Below are 16,006 nucleotides of genomic sequence, written 5' to 3'. Positions count from 1 at the left end.
GTAGGTGAACAACGCTTCAAATGAAAAGATAAATTTCCCACTAAGTAACGAATGTAATAAAATGCATCTTAGAAAAAACACCAGCAGTTCCCTTTAGCATGCATGCTATTATGCAGTCAGTTCTACAATATGCTACTGTTCTTTATTCAGGCATTATGAGTCAGAAATCCTATCCAACACCAGTTTTCTCCCTGGTTTCATGGGCATGATTATCATCTGCAGGCAGAGTTAGAGTCATAGTCATACACAGAAACAAACCCTTCGGTCCAACTTGTCCATGCCGACTAGATATCCTAACCTAATCTAGTCCCATTTGCCAGCACCTTCCTATTCATGCACACATTCAGATGCCTTTTTAAATGCTCTAATTGTACCAACCTTCACCACTTCATCTGGCAGTTTATCCCAAATATGCACCACGCTCTGCGTTTTTTTAAAAAGTTGCCCCATAAATCCCTTCTTAAATCTCCCCCCCCCTCCTCACCCTCTAGTTCTGGACTTCCCCCACCCCTGTCTATTTACCAAATCTATGCTCCTCATTATTTTATAAAGTTTTTCTAACTTTTTCCTCTCCCTTCATAACAACAGTTCTGATGGCATATCTTTCCAGTGTTCCTACCCCAACTGACCAACCAATAACACCGCTGTTGATGGTTTGTCCCTTCTTGTAAAACATCTGAGCTATTGCCACAGCTTTCCGTGTTTTACAGCTTTTTACCTAGATGGTGCATTATTTCTATGTTCTTGTTCCCTTTTCTGCCGAACACACAAAAATTGACTTCTTCCTCAGAGATTTGCTGCTGCTTAGAGGAATTCTGCGTTCGTCTGTTTCTATCATCTTGTTGTTTGTCTAGAACTGAATTCTGATCACCTTCCTTCTTCAACTCCTTTTTGTGTTTGGCACACTGCTTCAATGTTTTCTTCACTTCCTTCTTGATGCTACCAAGTCAAAGTTTGTCAGGCCATATGGATTAGTAATTTCTATTGTCCAAAACAAGTACAGTTGATCACTTTTAAGATTTGATGCAAACTCCTAGAAGTCCTTTGCACACGTTGTGAAAAGTCTGGAATTTCAATTGTTCTTGAAAGAAATTAGAAATTTTTGTTGCAGTCCCACATCTGGGTTCACAGTTGGTGCTCTAGTAAAACATGGTTATGGAATCTCAGACATTTCCTAGCATGGCCAGTGCTGAAAACTGCTTATTAACTGACACTTCACTTAAAGAAAAATTGGAAAGATGTCTGATTTGTTAAGTGGAAAACATAATTTAATACATATCTAAAATGGACGCTATTGGATGAAAATATAAGTCACTTTATTCTTCTGACTTATGTAACCTCTAAACAAGGCATATGAGATATTAATACTCTGCAATAAGAAAGATAATTATTCTCATCCCCAATATAAATATGCGTGCCCTTATGTCTAAAAATTCACAATTGGTTTATTTTTGTGACTTGATTGTGGGTCAAATTTCAAATGTATTTGAAACCGGTGAATAATTCATAACTGAATTTCATGCAATATCTTATGCTCAAAATTAAAAATCATATTCTAATAGATCAGGTAATGGTTGTGAGGGGAAAAGAAAACAAAGATAGCATTTAAAGTTTATCAATATGGAAGATGAACTCAGCTTCTCTCTTTTTATAAGCCTTCTGACCTGAATATTTCCAACATTTTCTTGATTTCAAACCTCCAGTATCTAAATTTAGCTTTCATTATTGACTTTTTTTCTCTGTATTGGTTAAGCTAATACTAAGTATTTTGATCATTTCAGTTATTGGATTGGATTGAAGGGAAAGAAAGAAATATACGGGCGTTACTGTCAACAATGCATACTGTTTTGTGGGAAGGGGAGACCAAATGGAAGCCTGTTGGCATGGCAGATCTCGTAACTCCTGAGCAGGTGAAAAAAGTCTATCGGAAAGCAGTACTTGTTGTTCATCCTGATAAAGTAAGTGTTTTTTTTAATTTAAGTGTGCTTGTACTTGTGATCACTCCCTAGTGTATTTGAAACATTATCATTTAGGAATTGAGTTGACTGGATTTGATATTTATTTTTCATCCAAACGTGGATGGATCATGAATGTTGAAATGCAGTATCCTGCGTTGGACAATTTGTCCCCATCCAATTATTGCCTCATCTGAAATGTTGTGGCCTATTTCATAGAGATACATATATAATTCTTCCAAACTAAATTGATAGTCATAAATCAACTGGTGCAAGAAATTGATTATCGACTGTGATGTAAATAAGCAGAGGTTTTATTTCATGTTTGAAAGACAATGGTGGCAACAGCACATTTATTTGCCATTCTTAGTTACCCTGAGTATGTGTGGGGATGGGAGGGCTGCCTTATTGAATCACTATTATCCAAGCTCATGTTGTGATAAGTAACAAATTCCATGATGATGATGATAAAGTGGCTTTGAAGGAAGGCAGATATTTCAAGGTCAGGAGAACAAGTTTGAGGTGTATTTATAAGTAAAAGTGGTTCCACAGCTTTGCACCTCAAGCAGAGAGCACACTGAAGCAAAGGTGTAACCTGATGATGGTTCTTCATTCCAGTTGTCTAATAATTAGCCAAATGAACTGTTCTATTCTAGAGTGTTGAGCCTGTTGTGTGTTGTGGCTGCTCTCTTGCAATTGAGAGGAAATATCATCTCATCATTTACTCCTGAAAGGATCCTACATGTTTCAAGGAAATAACCTAATTCTTCTAAACACTAGCGAGTAAAGTCCTAACTACTTTAGCCTTTGCTCATAAGACAATCCATCTATACTGGGGATCATCCTAGTGAGCCTTCTATGAACTTCCCCCAACAACATAAAGTATTTTCATAAATATGAGATTTATAACTTGTCACGATTTGTTGGCCTTATGTCGTCCCAGTGTTATACAATGTAGTTTTTTCAGATGAGGGTGTCACTAAAGGTTTGAGGGACACTACAAGCAACAGTGTGTGTGCATATGTACTTATCCATGAGAACTAATGCTGAATGCCTAAATGGTAAAGTTTTAGGTTTGCCTTGTCCTAAAGAAAAAGTTGACAAAAAAATTGATCATTTGTGAAGCACTAAAAGTTGCTACCATGGAGTGGAATGAGGCTAATGAATATTTGGTGCACTAATTTGGAGATTTCAAACACTGTTCTGTTGGAGCTGTGGTCTACTAACTTGGGCCTAGGAAGTTTCAAGGGTGACTGGTCAGTGATTTGTATAAATCTGTTGATTTTCTGATCAAAAATCACAGTAATAAGGCATTACCTCATGCATTTGACCTCATCAATGTCTGTATGAAGAAAATTGAAAGAATGGCAATGGAAATTAATAGTTTTTCTACTTTTTTTACAAAATAAATTCAATTGATAATTTGAAGCAGCTGAACAGATTGATCATTAGGAACAAATGAAGGACTTGATTGCATGAATTGCCTTAATTCCCACTGGTTATAAACTGAAATCTATAGTTATTTTTCTGTCAAACTTATTCTACAGAGTGAACAGTAAATTCCATAAACTTACACCCATCATGTGAGTGTGTAAGTATAAATTAGGTTTGGCACACTAAGTATTGGCCTGAACAGAGATACATAACTATATTATTTGGAGAACTGAAAGAAATGATTTGTAATTCTGATATCATCTGGAGATGTCAGCAGGGGATCTGACATGTTAAATATTGAATGCTAAGATGTCACTATAAGTTAGCCGGGAGCGATTTAAAATGATGACATTGTCAATGTCCTGCACTAAAGGGGAAAGGTCTACCATGATTTTGCAAGAGGGGCGAGGTAAGAAGGAGAGGTGAAGCAAGGGCTGCCGGGAAGGGTGAGTTTTCCCACATTAAAAGGACTTATTTTGGGATTCGGGCCACCATTTGCCAAGAGGTGCAAGGGAAGAGCGAAGGACTTCTGGGAAGACATATATTTGTGTGGTTGCGTTATCCGAAACACTACTCAGGTAGTGTCTCCCACCCATCCTCCTCTAACCAAAAATAAAGGACCTGTGCGCCAGATTGGTAAGGTAACAAGTTTTGTTTTGGGAATTTAGAATAGTGGGAATGGAGGTTAGGGCAGTTGAATGTTCCTCCTGCAGAATGTGGGAGGTAAGGGTCACCACTAGTGTCCCTGCTGACTACATCTATGGGAAGTGCACCCAACTCCAGTTCCTCAAACTAATCCAACAGGAGGATGGGAACCAAAATTGTAGTTTGAGTATAGAAAAGGTTGAGAGTAGGGAGGTCCAAAATCAAGTTTCAGGGACACAAGATGGCACCAGCAAGCAAGAAGTTGGTTTGAAGTGTGTCTACTTCAACGCCAGGAGCATCTGGAATAAGGTGAGTGAACTAGCAGCATGGGTTGGTACCTGGGTCTTCGATGTTGTGACAATTTCGGAGACATGGTTAGAGCGGGGACAGGAATGGTTGTTGCAGGTTCCAGGATTTAGATGTTTCAGTAAGAACAGAGAAGATGGTAAAAGATGGGGAGGTACGGCATTGTTGGTCAAGGACGGTATTACAGTTGCGGAAAGGATGTTTGGGGACTCGTCAGCTGAGGTAGTATGGGCTGAAGTTAGAAACAGGAAAGGAGCGGTCACCCTGTTGGGAGTTTTCTATAGGCCTCTGAATAGTTCCAGAGATGTAGAGGAAAGGATAGCAAAGATGATTCTCGATAGGAGTGAGAGAGGCCGGTAGTTGTCATGGGGGACTTCAACTTTCCAAATATTGACTGGGGACACTATAGTACAGTGTGTGCAGGAGGGCTTCCTGACAGTATGTATACAGGCCAACAAGGGGCGAAGCCACATGAGATTTGGTACTGGGTAATGAGCCCGGCCAGGTGTTAGACTTGGAAGTAGGTAAGCACTTTGATAGCGATCACAATTCTGTTATGTTTACTTTAGTGATAGAAAGGGATAGGTGTATACCACTGGGCAAGAGTTACAGCTGGGGGAAAGACAATTACGATGTGATTAGGCTAGATTTAGGAAGCATAGGATGGAGAAGGGAACTGCAGGGGATAGGCACATTAGAAATGTGGAGCTTTTTCAAAGACAGTGTGTCCTAGATAAGTATGTACCTGTCAGGCAGGGAGGAAGCTGTAGAGTGCGGGAGCCATGGCTTACGAAGGAAGTGGAATCTCTGGTCAAGAAGAAGAAGGTGGCTTATGTTAAGATGAGATGTGAAGGCTCAGTTAGTGCACTTGAGGGTTACAAGGTAGCCAAGAAAGACCTAAAGAGAGAGCTCAGTAGAGCCAGGAGGAGGCATGAGAAGTTGTTGACGGATAGGATCAGGGTAATCCCTAAGGCTTTCTATAGGTATCTAAGAAATACAAGAACGACAAGAGTAAGATGAATATTTTTCAAGTGTTCACTCTAGAAAATGACAATGTTGTCGAGGAGATTACTGATTGAGGTTCACAAGGAGGAGGTATTAGAATCCTGCAGAGTGTAAGAATAGATAAATCCCCTGGGTCGGATGGGATTTATCCTAGGATCCTCTGGGAAGCCAGTGAGGAGATTGCTGAGCCTTTGGCATTGACCTTTAAATCATCATTGTCTACAGGAATAGTGCCAGAAGACTGGAGGTTAGCAAATGTGGTTCCCCTGTTCAAGAAGGGGAGTAGAGACACCCCAGGTAATTATAGACCAGTGAGCCTTACTTCAGTTGTTGGTAAAGTGTTGGAAAAGGTTATAAGAGAGGATTTATAATTATCTCGCAAATAATAATTTGATTAGGGATAGTCAGTACGGTTTTGTGAAGGGTAGCTCGTGTCTCACAAACCTTATTGAGTTCTTTGAGAAGGTGACCAAAAAGGTAGATGAGAGTAAACCGTATGATGTGGTGTATATGGATTTCAGCAAGGCGCTCGATAAAGTACCCCACAGTAGGCTATTGTACAAAATGTGGAGGAATGGGATTGTGGGAGATATAGCAATTTGGGTCAGTAATTGGCTTGCTGAAAGAAGATAGAGAGTGGTGGTTTATGGGAAATGTTCATCCTGGAGGTCAGTTACCAGTGGTGTACCGCAAGGATCGGTGTTGGGTCCACTGCTGTTCGTCATTTTTATCAAAGACCTGGATGAGGGGGTAGAAGGGTGGGTTAGTAAATTTGCAGACGACACTAAGGTCGGTGGAGTTGTGGATAGTGACGAAGGATGTTGTAGGTTACAGAGAGACATGGATAAGCTGCAGAGCTGGGCTGAGAGGTGGCAAATGGAGTTTAATGCGGACAAGTGTGCGGTGATTCACTTTGGTCGGAGTAACCGGAATGCAAAGTATTGGGCTAATGGTAAGATTCTTGGTAATGTAGATGAGCAGAGAGATCTGGGTGTCCAGGTACACTCAGGCTTGAAAGTTGCCACCCAGATTGACAGGGTTTTTAAGAATGCATATAGTGTTTTAGCTTTTATCAATAGAGGGATTGAGTTCTGGAACCATGAGGTTATGCTACAGCTGTACAAAACTCTGATGCGGCCGCACTTGGAGTATTGTGTACAGTTCTGGTCACCACATTATAAGAAGTATGTGGAAGCTTTGGAAAGGGTGCATTTAGATTAGATTGGATTGGATTACTTACAGTGTGGAAACAGGCCCTTCGGCCCAACAAGTCTACACCGCCCCGCCGAAGCGCAACCCACCCATACCCCGACATTTACCCCTTACCTAACACTACGGGCAATTTAGCATGGCCAATTCACCTGACCTGCACATCTTTGGACTGTGGGAGGAAACCGGAGCACCCGGAGGAAACCCACGCAGACACGGGGAGAACGTGCAAACTCCACACAGTCAGTCGCCTGAGGTGGGAATTGAACCCGGGTCCCTGGCGCTGTGAGGCAGCAGTGCTAACCACTGTGCCACCGTGCCGCCCACTATGATGTTGCCTGGTATGGAGGGAACGTCTTACGAGGAAAGGCTGAGGGACTTGAGGCTGTTTTCGTTAGAGAGAAGCAGGTTGAGAGGTGACTTAATAGAGACATACAAGATAATCAGAGGGTTAGATAGGGTGGACAGGGAAGAGCCTTTTTCTAAGTATGGTGATGGCAAGCATGAGGGGGCATAGCTTTAAATTGAAGGGTGATAGATATAGGACAGATGTTAGAGGTAGTTTCTTTAGTCGGAGTAGTAAGGGTATGGAATGCTTTGCCTGCAACGGTAGTAGATTTGCCAACTTTAAGTACTTTTAAGTCGTCATTGGTACAAGCATATGAACGTACAAGGAATAGTGTCGGTTAGATGCGCTTCAGATTGGTATGACAGGTTGGCGCACAATCGAGGGCCGAAGGGCCTGTAATGTTCTATGATTGCCAGTCCTAATTGTTGTAAAGTGGCCTTACCTGGAGAGTTCACAGAAAGGGCTTTCGGGTGAGAATAATGCTTCTGCCCTTGCACAGTGATATCACAAGGATCCCAATTCCTGTATGCCTAAACCATTGCAAATATTACCATAGGAGAAAAGGGAAAGATTTTGGAAAATTTTCCCAAGGCAACGTTGTTGAATATCTGTTCGAAAGTGAATTATTTCCACTCTTTCATAACAGCATTTATCAAAAGGAAACTCTAAGTTTATACTTTGTAACTATTTTCCTCAGAACATTTCTCATTACTTCAGATGGTATTTGTCAGCATAATGTAATGTGATACCATAACTCTGATCAAACAATACATGTAGCACAAAAGCTACTCTTCCAATGGTTTTTTTTTGTAATATCTTCTTTGATATCAGCCCTGTGTATGCTGTGCTACTAAATCCAGCAGGAAAACAAACAATTAGGGACTGGGTGTTTTTGTATTCATTTGTTTTCAGCCTCTGGGCCATGACCTTTTGAGATCAAATATAGTGAGTTATCCTCCTCTTCCTGCTCTGATCATAACCACTGGAGATGTCTGCCACATGATCAATATAGTTTGTGCAGCCTCCTTTCAATTTGTAATGATTCAAGTTAAAACTGAACAATCAAGCTTTTGTTTAAGCAGCTTGAAAATTAGTTTATTACAAGATATAACTCTTGATACCTTGGGATAAGGAGTGAACGTTTCAAGCATAACGTTACAAATTCAACAATTTAAAGTACAAACAGAATACTTATACAACTGTAAGTCTCCATGGTATAATGTTAGACTTGTTTTGAGTTTCTTGTCACCTGAAGCAAAGGGGTGAACTCTTGAGGTGAGGTCTAGTAGCTGCAATGGTGGTGTTTTCTTGTGCAGACACACTGTTCAGAACAGTAAATTCTGGGAAAGAGAAAAGATTCCTGGCTTCTACCTTTGCAGATATGGCACTTTTAACTTGAGGGCAGAGCACTAGATGTTTTAAGACATTCGTCTATTATTTGCTCTCTCTCTTCACTTGGAGAAGTGCCTTCTTCCCAGATGCATTCTCTCTATTCCTACTTGATCAAAACTCCCTCTGAGGGTGGTTCTCAAAGTCACCACCCTGGAGTTCTGCATACTAACTGTTCTTGGCCAAATTTCTTTGTATAGTTTAAAAGCTCTAAATGGTGGTTTGTTAAGTCTGAGAAATCTGGGTGGCATGGTGATGCAGTGGTTAGCACTACTGCCTCACAGTGCCAGGGACCTGGGTTTGATTCCAGTGTCTGGCGACTGTTTGTGTGGAGTTTGCACATTCGCCCCGTGTCTACGTGGGTTTCCTCTGGGTGCTCCAGTTTCCTCCCACAGTCCAAGGATGTGCAGGTTAGGTGAATTGGCCATGTTAAATTGCCCATTGTATTCAGGGGTGTATAGGTTCGGTGCATTAGTCAAAGGAAATGTAAAGTAATAGGGGAAGGGACTAGGCCTGGGTGGGTTACTCCTTTGGAGGGTCAGTGTGGACTTGTTGGGCCAAATGGCTTGTTTCCATACTGAAGGGATTTTATTCTATTCTGTTCAAAAGTTCTATAAAGCAAATAATTTGATTGTTTCATCACTCCCTTTTTTAAAATTCTTCCGCCAGTCTGCTGTTTTCTCTGAAGTTCACATTTTCACATCTCCACTGTCTGTTTGGAAACTCTCATCATTTCATAGTTCTTATGGGCATGTCTCTCAAATGATCCACATAGAGCTTATACATGTATAATTATGTGACTTGTAGCAGCCATGCTTTTAGCCAGGTGTGTTTGCTTGGTGTTTGCAAAAATAAACCTAATCTACAATGTCCTAACTATTGTGTTCATGATCAGTTAAGATAACAGATCATGTTTCAAACCTATGATCTTTCTGGTGAATATGGCACACCATTGCAGACCAATTACAACTTTATCCTTGCCATAGCTCATAGTCCTTTTAAGCTTCAACTAAAATATAGTTCTGAATACTTGAAAAAATGATCTAGTTGCACTATCTGGTAGGTGTTGAGCACTGCAGCTCCTTAGTGAATAAAGAGCAGCCTCCCCTTTCCTCTTTTCCCATCTGTCACTGTGATTGTGAGCATAATTCGGAGATGCCGGTGTTGGACTGGGGTGTACAAAGTTAAAAATCACACAACACCAGGTTATAGTCCAACAGGTTTAATTGGAAGCACACCAGCTTTCGGAGCGACAATCACCTGATGAAGGAGCGTCGCTCCGAAAGCTAGTGTGCTTCCAATTAAACCTGTTGGACTATAACCTGGTGTTGTGTGATTTTTAACATTGTGAGCATAAGTTTTTACTGTAACTGTTGCAGGATCTACAGCAATTTGAAACAATTGTTCTTCTCTTGTAAGTGTTTAATTTTCAGGGAACACTTTCTTACCAAAAAAAACATTTCTGAGCTCTTCTACACCTCATGTATGCTACCATAAATTATGACTGTGTGTGCAGTGATTGGAATGAGGTTGGCCAGGTGGTTCTCATTGAATGAGTTCCCTGATGAGCCCAAATTAATCACCCCAGTCCGGGAACCCTGGCTGACCGGTGTAAACAGGAATCACAGGAATTCCCCTCCCTGTATGGACTCACTGTGAGCTAGCTGGTCAGAGTCCATGTACTGTGCTCATATAAATAAAGGATGGCTTGATGATGGAATACTGGCCTCTGTGTGCATTTATTTCATTGTGTAACCACATAACACAATAGCACTGTCAGGTGAAAAGGAGCAGATCTTCTCGTCAGCTGTTGCAATTACTTGTCTTTTCAGATAAATGGTGCCAAGAGGGTTTTGATTATCTTCTATTTGAAACAAATTAGTTCCTTTTTTTGAATTAAAGTCTTCGAAGTTATTTATCTTTTGGTCAAAGCAATTATTGGCTGTTGTATTGTACAAAGCTGTGTCAGGACAGATGGGGCATAACTGCCCTTAAAGAACCTGGCAGATTCCACTTTACAAGACCCCTTATGCTCAGATTTTGAGGTAGGGCTGGGGTCCAGGCTTCTGTGGAAAATGAGGCTCTACTGCACTACTCTTCCATGAATGGACTGTTTATCTCCCCACAGAATTTCAAGCCTTCAATGTTTTAGAATTATATTTGATGCATTGGAGAGGCTCAGGAAAGAATAACCATGGCATGCTTGTGATGTTTGTGATAATACTCAAAATCAATCCCTCCTCAGGGATTGATTAACTCCAAGGATTAATTTATTTCAAACTAAATAAAATGCATTACAAGTTGTGAAGCAGACATTACAGCAGACAATTTGATGTTGTTACTGGACAAGTCAGATCACTGGCTGAAATGAGGCTTGACAGATCATTTTTTAAAAACATGGTCTTTCACTGACACATAATGCTGCAGATTTGGTTTTAACAATAAAATAATGTTTATTACATAAAATGTGAGAACATAAAAGACTAGCTATATATATGTAATATAATGTGAAGTGTTTCAAAACATACAATGCAATCTATCCCAACACCATCACTTTTTATAGTACTCCAACATCAGAGGCAGCTTACTTCTGTATCACATCCATTAGTTTAAATTAACGGTTTCTTTTAATTTATAGTCTTGTCAGTTTGGTAGCTGCTTCCTTGATTAATCTCATAACTGAGTTTAGACTTTCTCAAGTACAAATAACCCCTTCAGCATTCTAAGCAAACACTGCTAGTTTGGAACTTTCAAGCTCGTATCCTTACACTGAAGTAACCTATTTACTAATAGTTTAAAATTTTCACTTTTTTTCAGGAGAAACTGTTTCATATATTTAACTTCCATCAAGATGTCTGTGAATTGGGGAAGAACAAAAAGCTTTCCAAGCTATGGGATTTTCCTCTAAACACACAAAAAACTGATCCTCAACAGAAAGCAAGCTAATGCTACTAACTGTTAATCTGTTAATTAAAACACTCCCAATGCAAACAAATTCCTATTATCACCCAGGGATACCGTCTCTCTTAATATTTTAAAATGGCTGCAGAAATACTGCCAAGTTAATTATTAAACACCAAACACAAACCAAAACCCACATGCCACTTACTCAAAATCTAAACGTCAAGTCATATTGAAGTACCTATAAACCACACACCTTGAATTACCATGTACAGCTTGCAAATCCATAGCAGACTAACTGGTCAGCAGAGTCACAACATTAAATGCACTCAACAAATGTAGTCTTTAAAGGTGAACTCTCTTAAAGGCAAAGTACACAACATTAGTTCCCCCCTCATTAGGTCAGTGCCCACAGAGGCCTATATGATATGTTGAAAATGCTGAGAGCTATAGTATTGGATATAATTGCACTTGTAGTTTTGTTATTTTTCTGTTTCATACATTTTTTGGGCCATACAATTAGATTTAAACCAAAAGAACAATTATTCATATCAATAAGTACATTTCTCTACAAATAAATTTGCTTTTCCCAACTATCATTATATATCTATATTTGGATTGTAGTTTGCATGTTGGCAAACAGCTGGAACTTTCAAGATTAATCCAATGCTGATCCCTAAACTTGCAAAAAAAAAGCATCATTCCAGAATATAGGCTTCACTAGCAAGGCTGGTAGTTATTTCAATATTTTTCTTGTCCTTAAGGTGTTGATAAATAATTTTCTTAAACTGGTACAGTCAATGTGAAGTTACTTCTGCATTTAGAAAGGGTGTTCCAGCACCTATGTCCCAGTGAGCATGTATATTACAAAGATTAGATTGATACTAAACATTCAGATCCATTGTAATCATGAGTTTGTAACATTCAATACTGTGAAATTCAACGTTTTTATTTAAAGGATTTGCTTCTATAAAGAGTAACTGCATCACCATAAATGATGTGTAATGAACCATTACTATCATTTTGCTTCCAATCTCTCCATGTGCTGCTGTAAATTCTTATGTTTATAGTTTTGCAAAATAACTGGACAAATATTTGTTCCTGAATGGGATTGCAAGATATTGGTGTAAGTGGTGTCAAAGCATACAGCATCCTAGTCTTTATTAATCAAGATTATTGGGCATACATCAAGAACATTATGATAAAATTGTACAGAATACTTGCTCCACATCAACTGGAGAATTACATACAGTTCTGGGCACCTACCCAATAGGAAAGTCATGGAGCCATTTGAAGCACTGCAGAAAAGATGCATGAAAATGGGATAAGAATCTTCAGTTATATAGATACTTTGGTGAATTTGGGACTGTTCCTTAGAAAAGGAACAATTGAGAGGAAATTTGATAGAGGTAATCAACATCATAAGCAATCGCAGAAGCAGTTGGGGGAAAGATTTTTAAGAAGCTTTCATTTATGGAAGGATCAAGAATGAGGGTATGGATTTAACATAATTGGCAAAAGGAATATTAGCAGGATGGGGGTGGGGGTGGGTGGGTGTGGAGAATGTTTAGTGAGTGACTAGGATCTAAAATACACTACCGGACAGTGTGGTGGAGGCAGGTTCAATTAGATTGTATATTAAATAGTAAACATCTCTGGAGAGCTGGCATGGACTCAAATAGTCTCCTGTGCTGTGACAAATAAATTGAATTGACTTTATTGTCACGTACACCTGAATAAGCGCAGTGAGAAGTTTGTAATGTCACCGTTTATGGTGCGATCTTAGATACAAGATACCTTGGGACAGATACTTAAATATTTGGTACAAAATTGAAAGAATAATACAGATCGTTCTGTTATAATGTGCACTTCATTAACACTAATTCACTGTAATACGATTGAATTGGGGACACTGTTTGTCAAGAGTGAACTTTTAATGTATATATTGGTTATAATCCGATCCCAGCCCCATTAGTTTAAATGGTGCTACTATATGATTTTCTTCTAACGTAGGATTGCTAATGTGTTTTAGCAGAACCGACTGTAAATAGAAGTCTGACATGGTGAATCTGTTAAATGTAAACAGATGTGGTTAAGCATGCAATGGAAACAATCACCTCTTTACATCTTTCAGATTTCGCCAGATATTTCATAAAATGACTTTATAACCACATCATTAAAAATAAAAAGTGCAAGTATGAGTTCATATTGTGAAGTCATGCTCTGTTATCCTGTGGGGTGAGGTTGTGCTAAACATAAACTGAAATATTGCCCCTTATGAGATTAAATAGATAGTATCTGGTCCTGAAGAAGTCTTATTAGATTTAAATGTTAAATTTTGTTTCTCTCTCAACAGATGTTACCAGACCTGTTGGGTTTCTCCTGCATTTTATGGATGTTAGAGATCTGAAATTTTTTTTAAAAAGTGTTTTAGTTTTAATGTAATATTTCAGCAGACACTATGATAAAATAGATAGAAAATAGCGTTGTTAATTGAAGGACTTGGATTGCTTGAGCACTAATGTCCTTTTTCTCATTCCATATTTTGTTCGCAATGTTTGAAGTTGTTGTTTACACCTTTGCCTATCTTAATTTGATGCGTCACTCTCTGCATCTTGTGATCTTGGTTGAATTTGTTGCGAACAGAAATAGTTAGAATGATGCTCGTGTTTAGCTAGTTATAATTTGTTTCTCAATATAATTTTCCATACTTTTAAATACTTTTCCCTACAGGCCACTGGTCAGCCATATGAACAATATGCCAAGATGATATTCATGGAATTGAATGACGCCTGGTCAGAATTTGAAAGCCAAGGTCAAAAACCTCTGTACTAATTTAATGCGAACTATTTGCCTGTATTTCTTGTTGACTCTCTGTATCTGTGCTGAATGTATTTTCTTTTGCTTTAATGTTGATGTCCGTGGTTTTTCTTCTTTAAATCTGTATGCAGGCACTCATTCATCACCAACTGTTTAAATGCCACTCTCAACTTAAGAACTCTTTTTTTTTTTAAATTTTATTTATCAGTTTAGTCTTTCACATGACGTTTTGTTAAGAACATTTTGAAAACACAAAAGAAAAATAAGAGTGTCTTTTGAGGTAAAGATGACATTTGGCCCTTAGCTTGTGATTTTGATTGCAAAGAAACATGTAGCACACTGCCTAATTCTTATCTCTATGCACATCTCTTCACTCTACTCTGAAATGTGTTTCATGTGATTTTGTCACATTACAGCTGTACATTTTTTTTCATTTGAAATCGATAGTTAAGATTGTTACTAATTGCTGGACAATGTAACATAATTTGAGTCAACATCAAAACATAGATATTTATGATAAGCTTTACAAAATCATAAATAAAATAATCTGATAATCAGTATTACTCATTTGCAACCTCAGTCACCATCTGGTTTGAGGACCACTCAAGAGTGTTGCAATATGCTACTTTGTGAATGATGATGATGTGGCTCTGTTTCCCACAAGTCAATAATGCTACTATGAACAATTACCAAGGGAATGAACAAGTGCAGCATCACAAGAACAACAGCAAATCATACAGGACTAATAATTGTACTACCTGTAGATGTTGTGAAATCTTTTAATCTGCTGCACAGAGGCTGAAGTAACCAATAATGTTTCACTGGTTTATTTTGCTGAATTGAAGAATAGCATTGATTCTCTGGAAGATCAACAACTCTTAAACTGGAGGCTGGCAATGAAGACTAGATGTATTGAACAAAAATCTTTGAAAGAGTGTCTGTAAATGGACATTGGGCTGTTTTTTGACCACTCTTTTGTGCAGAGGGTAAACTGATTTTTTCAGACAGTTTCTCTTATTTGGTTTAATGGAAAATTTCAGATGTTAACTCCAAAGCATTATTCCAAATATTTTATTTAAAGTTCATATGTACCATACATTATTTATTTGAACATTCCATTTTTAACAACTTGCATTATTCTGCAGTCTGTGATATTACAGAAAAGTTAAATGATTTATTGTCCATTCACAAATGTGAATCATGTAGATCATTAACATTACAGAATAAAAGAGCTTCAGTGTAATCTTTATGCCTGCATATACAGTACAGAAATTCTATGTTAACCTTGATCTAATACTTGTTTGCTCTTGTGGGATAGGGAGGGGAGGCAAGGGAGGGGTAGATTGAGAGAATATTAAGTTAACGATGTAGTTTGTGTTTGCTACATCTGACAACAAGTTATTTAAATATACCTATTTAAAAATGTCTGTAATTTGTAGATTATGGTCTTCATTCCAACTTGTACATAACACTGGCTGTAATTGACATGAAATAAAGATAAATTTGTGTTGCTGAATGTTGACTTTTGTACTTATAGTGCCAACAAAAACTGATTTCTGCTTTTCTTCACCATGATAACTGGGCTTTTTTTTTTGTTTTTAACAAGAGATAATATCCTTAGGTATATGGATATTCCTGTGATTCGGGGGCCCACACAATAGCCAGCCAAAGAAGATCCCATTAATCTGTCTTATTTAGCTAAAGTTCTACTTCATGTTACAACACCATTAAACCTGTTTACGCAAACACAAAGACAGCATCAAGCAATATTGACAATATTTACTAAAGAATCATTATTAAAGCAGCAGAGTCAGTAGTTCCACTTTTGTACTTTGGATATCCCTTGGTGGATGGTTGTTTTAACTCCAGCTGATAGCGCAGCCAGATCTACTATAAATGTCTCTTTGTTTGTTAGGCCATAAATAACAGTTTTAAGAACCTCAATGGAAGTCCAATTTTAACTACTGACTTGTCAATGTTCAGCATCATTGCT

General features: G+C 38.5%; 1 protein-coding gene across 6 annotated transcripts in view; it reads left to right on the top strand.

Moving 5' to 3' along the window:
• The window catches only part of dnajc6 (DnaJ (Hsp40) homolog, subfamily C, member 6), a 140,367-nt gene extending 124,838 nt beyond the window's left edge, over window positions 1–15,529 (top strand). For all 6 annotated transcript variants that reach the window (XM_043699437.1, XM_043699441.1, XM_043699439.1 and 3 more), the window contains 2 exons: window positions 1,782–1,958; window positions 13,927–15,529. In XM_043699437.1, the coding sequence (XP_043555372.1) occupies window positions 1,782–1,958; window positions 13,927–14,028 (279 nt within the window). In that variant the 3' untranslated portion in view covers window positions 14,029–15,529. The remainder of the gene's footprint in view (window positions 1–1,781; window positions 1,959–13,926) is intronic.
• The last annotated feature ends 477 nt before the right edge of the window (window positions 15,530–16,006 follow it).

Source organism: Chiloscyllium plagiosum, chromosome 11 (assembly GCF_004010195.1).
Source record: "Chiloscyllium plagiosum isolate BGI_BamShark_2017 chromosome 11, ASM401019v2, whole genome shotgun sequence".
Lineage (NCBI taxonomy): Eukaryota > Metazoa > Chordata > Chondrichthyes > Orectolobiformes > Hemiscylliidae > Chiloscyllium > Chiloscyllium plagiosum.
The sequence above is the reverse complement of the archived record's forward strand: the minus strand, read 5'-3'. Positions and strand labels throughout refer to the sequence as shown.